Here is a 17,689-nt window from a genome sequence, read left to right on the forward strand (position 1 = left end):
CCGAACCGGGAGGAACCCACCACTGGATGTAACGGTTAGCAGATTGGGGGTTGTTGGGGGTTTTTTTTTGTGCTGTTTGGGGTTGAATTGCAAGATCTATTGACGGCACCCAAAAATCCAGACTGGGTCCTGACCCCTCCCCCACAGACAGTGCAGCTTTCTTCATAACAACCGCAGAATCAGGGTCCGTCTCTTCGTGTCGATACACAACGGGATTAGCAGGTGGAGAGAATTCCAGATCCTTTTCTCAGAAGTTTTTCATAGCACCACAAGCACCGAAGTAGAGGAACAAGACAAAGGAACCCAAAAGTAGCCAGAAGAATCCAGACCTCTAGAAAAATCCACCTGGATCAATCTTTGCATTATAAAACCAGAGCCGAGTTCTTCCTCTGTTCTTCCCGCTTCGGCGGATGGACGCCTCCCTCAGCAATCGTAGATCTCGTGGTCGGAGGAGGGCGGCTGCTTCGCCTCTGTATCCCAGATGTTGTCGTAACTGTAGTCCTCGTGGAAGCTTTGCAGCTCCGCGTAGTCGTGATACGTCGGGTCGAGCGGCTCCCCTCCTCTTTCAGGCAGGTTGTAGGCCTGAAGGTTTTCATCTGGAAGAGAACAGCGCAGAGAAGAGTAACCAAAATGATTAGGGGGCTGGAGGCAGAGGTGGGCTGTTGGGGGTTCGCACGGGTTCGGAAGAACCTCTAGCTAAGATTCTGTGCAGTTTGGAGAACCTCCAAATCCCACTTCTGGCTGGCCCTTATCACCCCGCCCCGCTCCTCCCAGGAGTCCCCATGCGGCCCCTTTTTGGATGCAGGTAAGTGCAGGGCGCACGCGGAGGCTCAGGAAGGGTGCAAAATGGGCCTCCTGGAACTCCGACACCAGAAGACTTCCAGCCTGTTGTGGCTCCGTTGCCTGAGCCTGGGCTATCGACAGATGCAGACTCTGAGAGTGAGGGAGAGGAATTGGCAAGGCCTCCCTCTCCAGGACCCTCCTCTCTGGCAATGCCTCCGGAGGACACCGAAGGACAAAAGATAGGCCCAGAGCCAAGCACGTCCCCGCAGCCACTGGTGGACAGCGATGAAGGAGATAAGTGCTGGCTGGACCCTCGGCAGAGGCGCAGGGAGAAGCGTGCGCAGCAGAGGGGAAGGCATGTCAGAGATTAGCTGAGTCACTGGACCACACCCCACAGGGTATAAATGTGAGTGTGGTGGCCGGTTCAGTTTGTGACGAGCAAAAACTAGAAATAATCCATGATCTCTGCGTTACTGGACTTCTGCCTGCCTTGTCGGACTGCATTTGGACTAATCCTTGTATTGTTGAAACTTTGCCTGCTTTATCGGAATGCTTACAGTCTAATCTTTGTTTTGTGTGAGTAAAGTCTGAATTGGCAGCTAGCCACTGGGTTGCTGCCAGCTTTATCTTCAAAGATTTTGTCGTGTGGCTTATTAACTCCAGGCCGTCTGTGGGGGTGCGTGTGTGGGACGGGGACAGAACACAGCCAAGCCCATTCGAGGCCAAGTCCCCAAGGCCTCCCATCGCAAGGACTCACCTGAAGTCGGCAAGGAACGCATCCGAAGGCCATCTCCTGATGTGGTGCTCTGTTTGCAGGTGGGGAAAGACCCAAAAAAAAAAGGAGTTGAGAGCTACGAAACCCACAGAACAGTTTTGATTCCACCCCCTGTCCCACCCAGAAGTGGGGTAAGGACCAAATCTCTTCAGCAGGCTTTGCATGGCACTTACCGTGGTCAAATAATGGGCATCTGGTGCAGGTTCTGTGGCAAAATGAAAGGCCGGAGCAGAGGCGTTGACTCTCTGGGCAAGGCTGGGTTCTCGCCAGTGGTTTCCACAGGACGGTTGAAAGCTCTTCCACCCCAGAGGATGATGGCAGATGGGAACGGACACTGGCATGGCTGGGTAGCCATTCTGGTGCTCCACAGTGGATGGCCCGTGACACCTCCCGAGCTGTGAAGGAGACGAGGAAGGAAGTGGGGGGGGGGGAGGAGGTGGAGGAAGGAAGGGGAGGATGGACGGGGAGGAGGATGGAAGAGGAGGAGGGAGGAAGAAGGAAGGAAGTGGAGAAGAAAGAAGAGGAGGAGGAGAAGGAAGAGGGGGAGGGGGGAGGAGGAGGAGAAGGAGGAGGAGGAGAAGAAGAAGAAGAAAGAAGAAAGAAGAAAAGGAGAGGGAGAAGGAGAAGGAGAAGGAGAAAGGGAGAAGGAGAAAAGGAGAAAAGGAGGAGGTGGGGGAGAAGAAGAAGGAGGAGGAGGAGGAGGAGAAGAAGAAGAAGAAGGAGGAGGAGGAGGAGGAGGAGGAGGAGGAGGAGGAAGAAGAAGAAGAAGAAGAAGAAGAAGAAGAAGAAGAAGAAGAAGAAGAAGAAGAAGAAGAAGAAGAAGAAGAAGAAGAAGAAAAGAAAAGGAGAAAGGGAGAAGGAGAAAAGGAGGAGGTGGAGGAGAAGAAGAAGGAGGAGGAGGAGGAGGAGGAGGAGGAGAAGAAAAAGACTTACATCGGGGTGTCAAACACAAGGCCTGCGGGCCGAATCCGACCATTGGATGTGCCGGATGCGGTCGGATTTGGCCCGCAGAGCCATCCTGGAATTTGTAAGGGGTTGGCCTGTGTCGCTTCGGCCCAGTCTACCCAGTGCGAAGAGGAAACATGCCAGAAGTTTGGGGAGTGGTGTTAAGCTGGCCACACCCACCCAGTCGGCCACGCCCAGTGAGTGCCGTCAAACTGGCCATGCCCACCCAGTTGGCCATGCCGTGAGTGGCGTTAAGATGGCCACGCCCACCCAGTCGGCCACGCCCAGTAAGTGGTGTCAAGATGGCCACGCCCACCAAGTTGGCCACGCCCCCTCCCCAAGGTCAACCACAGCCCTGATGAAATTGAGTTTGACACCCGTAGCTTATTTGGTCCCACTCACCTCATCTAGGAAGTAGGAGCCTGCAGCCCCGTGCGAGGTGGGGGAACTGGGCGTGTAGGGGTCAGCATACATGGGGGAAGACGACAGAGAGATATTTTCCAGAGTTTGGGGAACTGGGCAGGTCTGACTCCTTGGCACGTGCCACTGCTTCAGCTGCAGAAGGGACGAAAAAAAAAAAGGCCCATTGGATGAGAAATCCAGCTGCGGAAGGACATTTGCAGGGCCATTCCAGATGTTCCTAAGCCCATCAGGCTTTGATCCCAGAGCTTTGATCCCAGAGCTTTGATCCCAGAGCTTTGATCCCAGAGCTCTGCCCTCTCCCCAAATTCTACGATTATCCTCAGCTCGTACATTGTTTAAGTCCAGGTGCAACGGGCGGACAGTAGGATGCTCCTGTTGGGCCTGAGCCGAGTACGGCTCATTGTAAACGGGGGAGACGCCTTCTCCACGGGGTTGCTTCGAGGTGAGCGGGATGGAGCTTTTCTTTTCGGGGTCCTCCCGGTGGCACTGGGGCTGCTGAGGTGGTGGGACGCCCTTCCCTTTGGACTTTCGAGAACTCCCCTTCCTTTTCAGCTCGGCCTTCGGCATTCCGGTCTCTCGTTTTCCTGAGCACTGCAACAACAAGAGGAGACACCATTTAATAGACATTATTATTGCTGTTTGTATCAAAATGAATTATACCCAGAGGCCACACTCTTTCATATATTGATATTGGCGTATATTTTTAAAAAATCTAATAAAACTTAAAACAAACATATTCTTGTTTAGCGGTTGCGCTCAAAATTGTGGAAGAGGAAACGTTTGATAGTAGATGGGCTCTACGTAGAAATCAACGGTCAACCAAGGAATTTAAGCTTTCCAGATCTTTTAAACCAACTTGACTTGTTTTTTTTTTTCTTCCCACAGACCCCACGAGGTTCGTGCTGCCACTTGAATCACCCATCGAGCCCACCACCCAATTTTCGAACACCCAACTTACGCAAGCCGGTTGCGGCAGAGTGTTTTCAGCTAACCGATTCTCTGGCACCGCGTCGACCGATTGTCTCTCGGAGAAAGAAGCTGTACTGGTTTGGGAGTGGTGGGTGGACGTCGTAGCCCCCTTCCCGGCAGAAGCCCAGGAATTCGTTCTGCCCTCCGAGGTGAGTGACCCTCTTCCGCTTCCTGAAAACTAAACCGAGCAAGAAATTAAAATGCGTGGCATTTGGGGGTGGGCAAGAGAAGATCAAATGAAATGATTGGCACGGGGAAATAATGCAGTCCTGGCCTTCAAAGAATGGGGAAGAAGAGCGAGACATTAAGGCAGGGGTGGGATTCAGCCGGTTCAGACAAACCGGATGTTAATTTTAATCCAGTTCGTCGAACCGGTTGTTGCAAGGACTGGCTGATCCCGTCCACCCTGCCCCTCCCCTCCCAAGAGTCTCCACGCAGCCTGTTTTGGATGGCAGGTAAGTGTAGGGCCCGTATGGAGGCTCTGGGGAGGGCGAAAAATGGGCCTAGCAGAAGTTCTGGAGGTCCAGAAAAGGGCCCGTTTCCGGCCTCTGGAGCCTGGGGGAGGCCGTTTTCATCCTCCCAGAGGCTCGAGGAAAGCCTGCGGAGCCTGGGGAGGGCGAAAAATGGGCCTACCAGAAGTACCGTAAGTCCGAAAACGGGTTGGTTTCTGGCCTTCGGAGCCCAGGGGGAGGCCATTTTCACCCTCCCAGAAGCTCAAGGAAAGCCTCCGGAGTCTGGGGAGGGTGAAAATGCCCCCGCCCCCAAAGTGCAAGAGGCCGAGTAGGCCACGCCCACCATGGCCATGCCCACCCAGCAACTGGGCAGAGAACCTCTGGTTGAGCCTCTGGGAGGGCGAAAATGACGTCCCCCGGGCTATGGAGGCCCTCCAGAGCCCGGAAATAGGCCTGTTTCCGGACTTCTGGTACTTCCAGTAGGCCCATTTTTTGCCCTCCCCAGGCCCCAGAGGCTTTCCTCATGTCTCTGGGAGGGCGAAAACGGCCTCCTCTGGGCTCCAGAAACCCTCTGGAGGCTGGAAACAGGCCAGTTTCCGGACTTCCAGTAGGCCCGTTTTTCGCCCTCCCAGAGCCTCCGCGCAGATCCTGCACTTACCTGGCATCCAAAACAGGCCGCGTGGAGACTCCTAGGAGGGACAGTGTGGGCGGGGCCAGCCAGTCCTTGCAACTACCGGTTCAGCGAACCAGATGTAAAATTAGCATCCGAACCGGCTGAATCCCACCCGTGCCGCAGAGTTATCGCCAGGAAGACCATTTAAGCAAGGAAACAAAGCAAGGAAGCATCATGCAAGAGTTGTGTTATAAGCCAGGCAGGAAACAAGCACTTTACCTGCCCCAGGTGAGAAGGCTTCAACCCGGAGAAACTCTCCGATCCCGAGAGGGAGGAATCTGCATGGCGGAACTGGGCGGTTTTAAGACAATATAACCACTCTTGGTAATCTTCGTAGCTGGAGCAGATCACCCGGATGGAGTTGATTAGCCGGCCTAGAAAAAAATAGAGATCACGTCTTGTTTGTAACCAGATCCAGATCTTTGAACCGGAAGGGATCCTTCAGAATCTTCCCCAATCCCCTTGTCTTTTATTTTAATGGAGGGATTCAGAGCCTCCCTGTGACGGGACAGGCGCTCGGTCGCCATTGGCTGGCTTCCGACAAGCCCCAAGTCAATAAGGGAACCTGGATTCGCTTAATGACTATGTGATTCATTTAGTGACCGCAACAACCATGGCAAAAAAAAAAAAAAAAAGAGAGAGAGAAAAGGTTGTAAAACTGTGCCTGGCTTCCTTTTAACCATTTCCTTGGTTAGCCATGGAAATTCCACTCCAGAATGTCTATCTGCCATCTCTTCCTCTTGATACACAAACACACACAAACACACACATACACATAAATTTACATGTAAGCAAAGGGTGGGGGAAACCTACCTTCTATTAAAAAAGCGGTTTTCTGGTTTTCCTCAAATTGTACTTGGATGGCATTCAAAGGCAATTCACCCTGTTTGTAAAAAAGAAAATAATAAAATCAGACACTATTTGAAATACCAAAACGATTTTACATCGTTCTTCCTGGTCCAGGTATAAAATACCAATAAATAAATTCAACTTTTCAGGCTAAAATCAAAACCCTTTTGCAGCCGGATTAAGCAAGTATTGGTCGTATCAGATTAATGAGAGTTGGAAGGGACCTTGTAGGTCATCTAGTCCAACCCTCCATCCAAGCAGGAGACCCCACACCATTTCTGGCCAATGGCAGTCCATCTATTCTTGAAAGCTTCCAGTGATGAAGCTCCCACAATTTCCGAAGGCAACTTCTGTTCCATGGGTTGATTGTTCTCACTGTCAGAAAATGTCTCCTTATTTCCAGGTTGAATCTCTCCTTGATCAGTTTCCATCCATTGTTCCTTGTCTGGCCTTTGGGTGCTTTGGAAAATAGCTTGACCCCCCTTCCTTCTCTGGGGCAGCCCCTCAAACATTGGAAGACGGCTATCCTGTCTCCCCTGGTCCTTCTCTTCACTAGACTAGCCATGCCAATCAGTTCTAGGCTACAAAAATGATCAAAAATTGGCCCGACAAAGTTCCTGACTTATAGAAGCCAGATGGCGAATATACAGATAATTCTCAACTTACAACCATTCATTTAATGACGTTCCACCGTACTGAAAAAAAAGTGACTTAGGAGCGTTTTTCTCACTTACGACGTCTGCGGGGGTCACGCAATCCCCTTTTGCGACCTCACCAGCAAAGTCAGTGGGGAAGACGGCTCATTCTGGATGCAGGTGCGCGCGGAGGCTCGGGGAGGCCGAAAAAACGGGCCTACCGGAAGTTCAAGGAGGCTGGAAACAGGCCCGTTTCCATCCTCCAGAGCCTGGGGAGGCCATTTTCACCCTCCCAGCGGCTCGAGGAAAGCCTCCGGAGCCTGGGGAGGGCCAAAACGTCCCCGCCCCCAGTAGTGGGATTCAAATCTTGTCACAAACTAATTTGCTCCTGGGCGTGTGTGCACTCGCGCGCAACACTTCTGCACATGCGCAGAGACATCTGGGCGGGTGGGCGGAGCTTCCTGATGCTGCCGCTACCACTTCGCCCGAACCGGAAGGAGGCCAATTAGGCCACGCCCATTATGGCCACACCAACCCAGAAACTGGGCAGAGAAAACTCCTTGCTAACATTTTTGAAGCCTAGCAATACCTATTTACAACTAGGTTGTAGGTTCCTGGGGGGGTCATGTGATCCCAGTAACAATCGCTTTGCTTAGCGATGGGAATTCTAGTCCCCAGATACGGTCGTAGGTTGAGGACTACTGTAAAACGATGCAGCCACTGGAGGGGTTGGGACAGGTTCCAAGGAAAAACTCACATTGTGGACATGTTCTTACGCAACCCCCTTGTTTTGAAGTTAAAAACCGGTCACTCTCAAGAAATCCTCCGCAGAGATTCTCGGGAGGTTTTTTTTTGATGATTGTTGACTTAAATCCTTGTGTCTCAAGTCAACACTTTTTAGAGTTAATGCTCCGGTTTGGGGAAAAAAAAAAAAAACTTTCCATGACCTCAAGGACTTTATACCTCCAGGAGTTTACCAACCACAAATCCTTCAAGAAGAGTCTGCAAAGGTTGTTTTCCCCCTTCTCCGGCAATTTGCAGAGGGGTTGAGGCTGATTTTCAGAGGGGTGTGTGGGTGGGTGATTCAGATGGAAGGAACAAAGTCCTGCTCCCCGCTCCAAAAAAAATCGAACCAATTAAGTGTGTGCATTTGTGTGCATAAGGGTGAATGCAAGGGAAGAATCTAAAGTAGAGGTGCCCAACCTTGGCAACTGTAAGGAAGAGAAGAGAAGAGAAGAGAAGAGAAGAGAAGAGAAGAGAAGAGAAGAGAAGAGAAGAGAGGAATGGAATGGAATGGAATGGAATGGAATGGAATGGAATGGAATGGAAAATAATAGGAAAAAGGAAGAGAAGAAAAGAAGAGGAGAGGAGAGGAGAAGAGAAGAGAAGAGAAGAGAAGAGAAGAGAAGAGAAGAGAGGAATGGAATGGAATGGAATGGAATGGAATGGAATGGAATGGAATGGAATGGAAAATAATAGGAATAAGGAAGAGAAGAAGAGAAGAGAAGAGAAGAGAAGAGAAGAGAAGAGAAGAGAAGAGAAGAGAAGAGAAGAGAGGAATGGAATGGAATGGAATGGAATGGAATGGAATGGAATGGAAAATAATAGGAAAAAGGAAGAGAAGAAAAGAAGAGGAGAGGAGAAGAGAAGAGAAGAGAAGAGAAGAGAAGAGAAGAGAAGAGAAGAGAGGAATGGAATGGAATGGAATGGAATGGAATGGAATGGAAAATAATAGGAATAAGGAAGAGAAGAAGAGAAGAGAAGAGAAGAGAAGAGAAGAGAAGAGAAGAGAAGAGAAGAGAGGAATGGAATGGAATGGAATGGAATGGAATGGAATGGAATGGAAAATAATAGGAAAAAGGAAGAGAAGAAAAGAAGAGGAGAGGAGAGGAGAAGAGAAGAGAAGAGAAGAGAAGAGAAGAGAAGAGAAGAGAAGAGAAGAGAGGAATGGAATGGAATGGAATGGAATGGAATGGAATGGAATGGAAAATAATAGGAATAAGGAAGAGAAGAAGAGAAGAGAAGAGAAGAGAAGAGAAGAGAAGAGAAGAGAAGAGAAGAGAGGAATGGAATGGAATGGAATGGAATGGAATGGAATGGAATGGAATGGAAAATAATAGGAAAAAGGAAGAGAAGAAAAGAAGAGGAGAGGAGAAGAGAAGAGAAGAGAAGAGAAGAGAAGAGAAGAGAAGAGAAGAGAGGAATGGAATGGAATGGAATGGAATGGAATGGAATGGAATGGAATGGAAAATAATAGGAATAAGGAAGAGAAGAAGAGAAGAGAAGAGAAGAGAAGAGAAGAGAAGAGAAGAGAAGAGAAGAGAAGAGAAGAGAAGAGAGGAATGGAATGGAATGGAATGGAATGGAATGGAATGGAATGGAATGGAAAATAATAGGAAAAAGGAAGAGAAGAAAAGAAGAGGAGAGGAGAAGAGAAGAGAAGAGAAGAGAAGAGAAGAGAAGAGAAGAGAAGAGAAGAGAAGAGAAGAGAAGAGAGGAATGGAATGGAATGGAATGGAATGGAATGGAATGGAATGGAATGGAATGGAAAATAATAGGAATAAGGAAGAGAAGAAGAGAAGAGAAGAGAAGAGAAGAGAAGAGAAGAGAAGAGAAGAGAAGAGAAGAGAGGAATGGAATGGAAAATAATAGGAAAAAGGAAGAGAAGAAAAGAAGAGGAGAGGAGAGGAGAGGAGAGGAGAAGAGAAGAGAAGAGAAGAGAAGAGAAGAGAAGAGAAGAGAAGAGAAGAGAAGAGAAGAGAAGCAGGAAGGGACCCTTGGAGGTCTTCTAGTCCAGCCTCCTGCTCAAGCAGGAAACCCTATACCATTTCAGACAACGACTGTCCAGTCTTTTCTTAAAAAGCTCCACTATTGGAGCACCCATAATCTCTGGTGGCAAGCTGTTCCACTGGTTAATTGTCCTCCCTGTTAGGAGGTTTCTCCTTAATTCCAGGTTACTTCTCTCCTTGATTAGTTTTTTTTTTTTTTTTAAATTTTTTATTGTAAACAAACATACACATATAGACATAAACATTAAAACAAACTAGACATAAACTAACTATACAATGAAATCAAGTCACATGACTTGAACTTTGAAAGTAGAGCTACTTCGGTAATTATATATCAATATATCTATATATATTATCTTTCATCTTGTATCAATGTTTATATAACGATATTTCCTGTTATTTACTTATTTTTGTAGTATTGGGTGGTAATCTCTTATTTCGTGTCTTTTTTATCTAACCATTTGTACCATTCTTGCCAAATTAAGTAAAAGTCTGTATCTTCTTTTCCTTGTATTTCTTTGGTCAATTTGTCCATTTCTGCACATTCCATAATTTTTTGTATTATTTTTTCTTCTGGTGGCGTGTTTTCCAATTTCCACATTTGTGCGAAGACAATTCTAGCTGCAGTTAGGATATGTATTATCAAATATTGTGTCTCTTTTTTATAGTCCTTTGTCAGTATACCTAATAGATAAGTTTCTGGTCTGAGGGGTACTTTTTGGGCGGTAATTTCTTCCAACTGACTTTGAATTGTTTTCCAAAATTTTTTGACTTTTTGACATGTGGTAGTAGGTCCCCTTCTGTATTTTACACTTCCAACAGTTCTGATTAGTATTGGGAAACATCCTTGCCAACCGTGCAGGGGGGAGATGCCACCTATAAAACATCTTGTACGTATTTTCTTTGTAGGGCACGGACATTGTCAGCTTAGTATTTACTTTCCATATTTTTTCCCAATTCTCTAGGTTAATATTATATCCAAAATTTTTGGCCCAAATAATCATATTTTCCTTCACCACTTCCTCTTCCAATTTGTATTTTAATAGATAGTTATATATTTTAGTTATTAATTTGTCATCTGATTGCATTATAATTTTATCTAATTCATTTCTTTCTTTTTGGATTCCAAATTTTTCCATATCACTTTTATATCTTGATTTTATCTGTAAATACGGCCACCAATCAATATCCGTGCCTTGTTGTCTCAGTTCCTCTCTTGTTTTCATATCTCCCTCTGTGTTCAACAATTCGTCATAGGTTTTCATCCTGTCTGTGTCCATTGTGTTCGGGTAGATTTGGGCCTCCATGGTTGATAGCCATCTTGGGATTTTGTCGTAGTGTTTTCTCCTTATTTCAGTCCAAATTTTTGCCAGTGCTCCTCTGATATAATGTCTCCTGAAGTGTTCATGTTGTCTGGGCTTTTCTTCCCATAGAAATGCGTGCCAACCTTTTGACAGGTCAAATCCTTCTAGTGCTAGTGTTCTTTTATCTTTAAGTGTCATCCAATCCTTAATCCAAGTTAAAGCTGTTGCAATGTAATAGGTTTGCCAATCTGGTAGTCCCAGACCACCCCTTTCTTTAGTGTCCTGCAAGTGTTTCAGTTTAATCCTGGCTCTTTTTCCATGCCATAAATACTTTAATATCATTTTGTCAAGGTCTTTGAAGTATGATTTTCCTGGGTTTATCGGTATTGTTCTAAATAGATATAGTATTTTTGGTAGAATTGTCATTTTAATTGAAGCAATTTTGCCTAGTAGTGATAATTTCAACTTACTCCATACCTCTAAGTCCTTCTGAATTTGTTTGGCCAATTTGATGTAATTGTCTTCTTTGAGGGATGATATCTTATTGGTGAGCCAGATTCCTAGATATTTTATTTTGGTTGTTGTTTGTATTCCTAATGTCTCTTCCAATTCTTTCTCCTGGGTTTTTGTCAAATTTTTGGTTAGTAGTTTTGTTTTTTGCCTATTAATTCTCAATCCTGCCACTTCGCCATATTGATCTATCTTCCTTAGTAAATTCAGTCCTGATTGTTTTGGTCGTTCTAAAATGAATACTACATCGTCTGCGAATGCTTGTAATTTATACTCCTGGTTTTTTGTTCTTAATCCTTTTATTTCATTGTCGTTCCTGATTTCATTCAACAGTGGTTCCAATGCTAATATATATAATATAGGAGAGAGGGGACATCCTTGTCTCACTCCCTTAGATATTTTAAATTGGTCTGTTGTCTCTCCGTTTATCCATATTTTTGCAATTTGGTCTGAGTATATTGTTTTAATCATATTTAAAAATTTGTCGCCGGTTCCCATTTTTTCTAATTGTAGTATTAAGAATCCCCAGTTAAGATTGTCGAACGCCTTTTGTGCGTCAAGGAAGAGTAGAGCCATCTTTTCATTCGATTTTTGCTCATAATATTCCAGTATATTTATTATTGTTCTTGTGTTCTTGTTAATTTGCCTGTTTGGAATGAATCCATTTTGATCAGGATGGATGTAATTCACGATAATTTTCTTCATTCTCTGGGCCATGATTGATGTAAATAGTTTATAGTCTACGTTTAGAAGTGATATAGGTCTGTAGTTTTTGGTTTGGGTGAGATCTGAGTCTTCTTTGGGTATCAGAGTGATGATTTTTACGATGCTCTTCCGAACTCAGGACTCGCGTGGCAAAACGTCCCTTGCAAGTCAACAGATTTCCTCTCCCCCACTTTCCTGCTCCCAAACAGGCACTTACTATGCCCCACGAGGAGAAGGGGAGTGAGGGAAGAAGGACTCGCTCCGGCTCCCCCTCTTTAGCCCCCTAACCGAGGGGTATTTTTTTTACTGCAAAACCAGTCCAGGTGAAACTGTCAGGATCAACACAGGAATGAGTCAGGTAGAGAGAACGAAGGATCCTGTGGGAAATCCCCCCCCCCAAGTCCTTGGAGCAACTTAAGAGTAAGGTTACAACAATAGAATAAGAGAAATCAGTTGCTGGAAAGGTGTAACAGAGCAGGCCACAATTCAAAGACAATTATAATAACAACCTCTTCGTCTTTCTCTCCTTCTTCTCTTCTTCCTTCCCCGCTTTTTCTTTTTTTCTTCTTCTCCTTTTCTCCTTCCTTCCTTCTCCTCCTTCTCCTTCTCTTTCTCCCCTTTCTGCTTCTTCTCTCTTCTCTTCCCCTCCTCCCCTATTCCTTCTCTTTGTCCTGCTTCCTTCTCCCCCTCCTCTTCTCCCCCCTTGTCTCCTTTCTCCTCCATCTTCTTTCTTTCTCCTCCTTCTTTTTCCTCTCCTCCTCCTCCTTCTACCCTTCTGCTTCTTCTCTCTTTCCCTCCTTCCCTATTCCTTCTCTTTTTCCTCCTTCCTTCTCTTTCTCCTCCTCCTCTTCTCGCCCCTCATCTCCTTTTTCTTCCTCCTTCTTCCTCTCCTCCTCCTCCTCTTTCTACCCTTCTGCTTCTTCTCCCTTCCCTTCCCCTCCTTTCCTATTCCTTCTCTTTTTCCTGCTTCCTTCTCCCCCCCAGCAGTGTTCCAATATCTCGGGGGCTTCCACAAAGAAAAAGGAGTCAAGCTATTCTCCAAAGCACCTGAAGGCAGGAGAAGAAGCAATGGGTGGAAACTAATCAAGGAGAGAAGCAACTTAGAACTAAGGAGGAATTTCCTGAGAGGTAGAACAATTAATCTGTGGAACAACTTGCCACCAGAAGTTGTGAATGCTCCCAACATTGTAAGTTTTTAAGAAGAGGTTGGATAACCATTTGTCTGAAGGGGTGTAGGGTTTCCTGCCTAAGCAGGGGGTTGGACTAGAAGACCTCCAAGGTCCCTTCCAACTCTGTTATGCATTGCATTGCATTGCATTGCATTGCATTGCATTGCATTGCATTGCATTGCATTGCATTGCATTGCATTGCATTGCATTCTATTCTATTCTATTCTATTCTATTCTATTCTATTCTATTCTATTCTATTCTATTCTATTCTATTCTATCCTATTCTATTCTATGCCTCTGTCCTTTGAAAAGCCCCTATTCAGCCAGCTATCGGCAACAGCTGGCTCCTAGTGCACCCTCCCCCTCCCTCCCCCTCCCCCCCCCCATCGCCAAAGCCACAGGCAGTTTCTCCGACACATGTTTGGCATCCCACAAACTCCTGCGACTATTTTTAAAAGGCATCCCAAAACCGTCGCAGGGCAAAACGCTTCTGTGCCCTTCGTGGAATCAAAGCCACGGCGCTGCTCCTTTTCCTGCTGGATATGGAGTCGGATCGAGGAGAAAGAAACTCACAAGTTGGTGTGTGTGTGTTACTGATTGTCAGATCCAAAGTGACCTCCCCCCCCTTTTGGGGAATTTTAAAACGTTCCTGGGCTATTTATATAACCAGACACGGCTTCCCAACCCTCGGGGTAGGCTTGATAGCAAACTCCAGAGCTTTGGTGGCGCAGCTGACTAAGTGCTGTTAAAGTAGCACCAGCTGCCTGCAATTACCGCGAGTTCGAATCTCACCAGGCTCAAGGTTGACTCAGCCTTCCATCCTTCCGAGGTAGGTAAAATGAGGACCCGGATTGTGGGGGCAATAAGCTGACTTTGTATAAAAAAGAACACCGCTTAGAGGGGACCAAAAAGCCCTACTAAGCAGGTATATACAATAGAATGAAGGCTATTGCTTAACGCATTGTAAGCCGCCCTGAGTCTCTGGAGAAGGGCGGCATAGAAATCGAATCAATCAATCAATCAATCAATCAATCAATCAATCAATAAAGCTAGCAAGGGACTTTAAATTCATTTCGAGTCCCAAAAGGTGCTTTTTTTTCAGGAGGCAACTGGACTTCCTTGTGTTTTTGTTTCTTTTGAAAGAAAAAAAAAAATACCAGCCAGTCTGCAAGGAATATAAATCCTTCCTGTTCCCCGCTATATCCTGTCCAGAGCTGAAGAAGCTTCTGGGATGAGAAGCGAAATGTCTTCAAAAGCAAAGGAAAAAAAAAAAAACCACCCAAGGAAGTCCAGCTGCCTCCTGAAAAAAAGCCCCTTTGGGACAACTGTGACCTGGATGACAGAGAATCTCTACAGACATTCATTTAAAAGACAATAGAATAGACTAACAGAAGGGAGGGACCTTGGAGGTCTTCTAATCCAACCCCCTGCTAAGCAAGGAAACCCTATATGTCAGCACTTCAAGCTGCATTTACTCTAGTGCTGACATAAGAAGGAGGAGCGGAGGTGTTTGGAAAGGAACGTTTGACTTTTCACCTACATATTTTCCCTGGAGATAATATCCCCTAGGAGATGGGATGGGAGGGGGGAAATTCCTTTGAGCTGGAGCAGTAGATTAGGGGTAGAGTCGGGTCTAAAATGTCGTGCTTAATAAATAGGAGTTTTTCTTCAAAGACTTTGTTTGAAATGCAATTTATTTGAGACGACCTCGAAACCTGACACTATATTCATTTCAGACAAAATGGTTATCCAACCTCTTCTTAAAAACTTCCAGTGTTGGAGCATTCACAACTTCTGGAGGCAAGTCATTCCACGGGTTAATTGTTCTCACTGTCAGGAAATTTCTCCTTAATTCCAGGTTGCTTCTCTCCTTGATTAGTTTCCATCCATCGTTTCTCGTCTTGCCTTCTGGTGCTTTGGAGAATAATTTGACCCCCCCCTCTTCTTTGTGGCAGCCCCTCAAATACTGGACTTCAACTCCCAGAATTCCCTAACTTGATTCCCTCTTCTTTGCGGCAGCCCCTAAGAGATTGGAAGACTGCTGTCATGTCTCCCCCAATCCTTTTCATCAAACTTGACGTAGCCAGTTCCTGCAACCGTTCTTCATATGTTTTAGCCCAGTGATGGCTAACCTTTTTGCTATCGTGTGCCAGGAAGGGGGGAGTGGGGGAGGTTTGCATGCGCACGTGCCCACACCCATAATTCTACGTGCCCTGCCCTGCGCATGCAACCCACTCCTGGCACGCGATGGCCCGATAGGCCCATTTTTCTTTGTCACCTGGCTCCAGATCCTCTCTATGCATCTGGGGAGGGCGAAAACAGCCTTCCCCACCCGCTCCAGGCTCTCCGGAGGCAGGAAACAGCCTGTTTCCCTACCTCTGGTGGGCCCAAAAGGCCTGGAAATCAGCTGGCCGGCACGCACATGCACGCCGGAGCTGAGCTGGCGTGCCCACTGATATGGCTACGCGTGCCACCTATGGCACCCGTGCCATAGGTTCGCCATCATGGTTTTAGCCTCCAGTCCCCCAATCATTGGGTTGCTTCTACTTTAGATAACAAGAATCCCCCTCCCTCCCCCAGCTCTAGGGTGAGTGCAAACAGCACCGACGAAGCAGCAGGGAAGAAGAAAGCAATTTTTTTCCACCGGGCACCACGGCTTGGAAATGGGCCACGGTGTTCCCCCTTATCCATTGCTTCCTCATTCCAGAGATGCACGCCTGCCTCGGTTCGGCCAGGATGCTGGTGGAGGCTGAGTCACCCAAAAGGCCCCACCCACAAGTTGGCCCAGCTCTGTGAGAACTAGGCTACCGTTCGGGCTGGGCCCCGCTGAGCCAAGCTCTTGCGCCACCGCTCAAGGAATGTGACTGCAGGCGGGCACCACCCTGCTGACGGCTGCATAACCACAACTATTCAGACACCATCGTCTTTCTAGGAGAATGAAAGCCGAGTGCTTATTTATTTCTTACCCCTCCCCCCCCCTTTTTTTTTAAAGGGACAGGGCGTTCCATCCCGTGGAGAGCTTTTATACCAGGGGTGACATCCAGCAGGTTCTGACAGGTTCGGGAGAACCGGTAGCGGAAATTTTGAGTAGTTCGGAGAACCAGCAAATCCCACCTCTGGCTGGCCCCAGGAGTGGGGAGGGAATGGGGATTTTTATTTATTTATTTATTTAATTAATTAATTTGTACACCGCCCTTCTCCAACAGGACTCACAGCCACGGTAAACACACAACATATAAAATTTAAAAACAATACTACAATTTTTCCAGTATCCGTCCCCTGGAGTGGGGTGGGAATGGAGATTTTGCAATATGCTTCCCACAGGAGTGGGGGAGGGAGTGGGGATTTTGCAGTGTCCTTCCCCTGGAGTGGGGTGGGAATGGGGATTTTGCAGTATCCTTCCCCCAGGAGTAAGGAGGGAATGGGGATTTTGCAGTATCCTTTTTCTGGAGCGGGGTGGGAATGGAGATTTTGCAGTATCCTTCCCCCAGGAGTGGGGTGGGAATAAAGATTTTGCAGTATCCTTCCCCTGGAGTGGGATGGGAATGGAGATTTTGCAGTATCCTTCCCCCAGGAGTGGGGTGGGAATGGAGATTTTGCAATATGCTTCCCCCAGGAGTGAGGAGGGAGTGGGGATTTTGCAGTATCCTTTTTCTGGAGCGGGGTGGGAATGGAGATTTTGCAGTATCCTTCCCCCAGGAGTGGGGTGGGAATAAAGATTTTGCAGTATCCTTCCCCTGGAGTAGGGTGGGATTGGAGATTTTGCAATATGCTTCCCCCAGGAGTGGGAAGGGAGTGGAGATTTTGCAGTATCCTTCCCCTAGAGTGGGGTGGGAATAGAGATTTTGCAATATCCTTATCCTGGAGTAGGGTGGGACTGGGGATTTTGCAGTATCCTTCCCCTGCCACGCCCACCAAGCCACACCACGCCCACCAAGCCATGCCCACAGAACTGGTAGTAAAAAAAAATGGATTTCATCACTGCTTTGTACCCTCCTGCGAGGGCACCCCATGCCAAAATGTGCCAGCGCACACTGGAGGAACCGGCTGAGATGGGATCAGTGCAAAATGCTCCTGAAAATTCAGCTGGGCGAGGCTGAAAATAAAATAAACCGGAACAGCCCGGTTTAAGATTTCATCGCTTGTTATAAAAACCAAAGTGGATTTTTGAAGATTTATCTCCGTGATATTCAATCTCATCTACTCCTTATCTTATAAGGAGGTTTTAAAACAGAGATGTTTTCAAGGGGAGGGAGAAGGGGGTTGGATAGATGTCCTCTTAGGTCCCTCCCTAGAATCCCTCTAGGATTCTACTGATTTTAAGATCAATTATCTCTGGCTGCTCAGAACACCGTATATAAATCCTGAAAGCTACAAGGCGGCACCGATTATGTCATTCCCTTAAAAAGCCAAAGGCAACTTTAGGAAAAACAAAAATTTTCCCGTTGCAATCTGTATATTTATTTACTTACTTTATTTATTAAATTTCTAGGCTGACCATTTCGCTGACAATTTCACTGACCATTTCACTGCAATTCTATGCTTTCCAAAGTTTGGGAAATACAGCAATAGCACTTAGACCACTTCACAATGCTTTACCGCCCTCTCTAAGCAGTTTACGGAGTCAACCTATTGCCCCCAACAATCTGGGTCCTCATTTTACCGACCTCGGAAGGAGGGAAGGCTGAGTCAACCTTGAGCCAGTCG

At 46.8% G+C, this 17,689-nt stretch overlaps 1 protein-coding gene across 1 annotated transcript in view; it reads right to left on the reverse strand.

Moving 5' to 3' along the window:
• Window positions 1-423: 423 nt before the first annotated feature.
• The window catches only part of PLEKHN1 (pleckstrin homology domain containing N1), a 49,337-nt gene continuing 32,071 nt past the window's right edge, over window positions 424-17,689 (reverse strand). Inside the window, exons 9-16 of the mRNA XM_070956033.1 lie at window positions 5,834-5,903; window positions 5,240-5,394; window positions 3,885-4,073; window positions 3,257-3,517; window positions 2,906-3,058; window positions 1,732-1,953; window positions 1,541-1,589; window positions 424-596 (exon numbers count right to left, since the gene is read on the reverse strand). Coding sequence (XP_070812134.1) covers window positions 424-596; window positions 1,541-1,589; window positions 1,732-1,953; window positions 2,906-3,058; window positions 3,257-3,517; window positions 3,885-4,073; window positions 5,240-5,394; window positions 5,834-5,903 — 1,272 coding nt within the window. The remainder of the gene's footprint in view (window positions 597-1,540; window positions 1,590-1,731; window positions 1,954-2,905; window positions 3,059-3,256; window positions 3,518-3,884; window positions 4,074-5,239; window positions 5,395-5,833; window positions 5,904-17,689) is intronic.

This window comes from Pituophis catenifer, unplaced genomic scaffold (genome assembly GCF_029215685.1).
Source record: "Pituophis catenifer annectens isolate HBS135680 unplaced genomic scaffold, rPitCat1.0.hap2 SCAF_18, whole genome shotgun sequence".
NCBI classification, from domain to species: Eukaryota; Metazoa; Chordata; class Lepidosauria; order Squamata; family Colubridae; genus Pituophis; species Pituophis catenifer.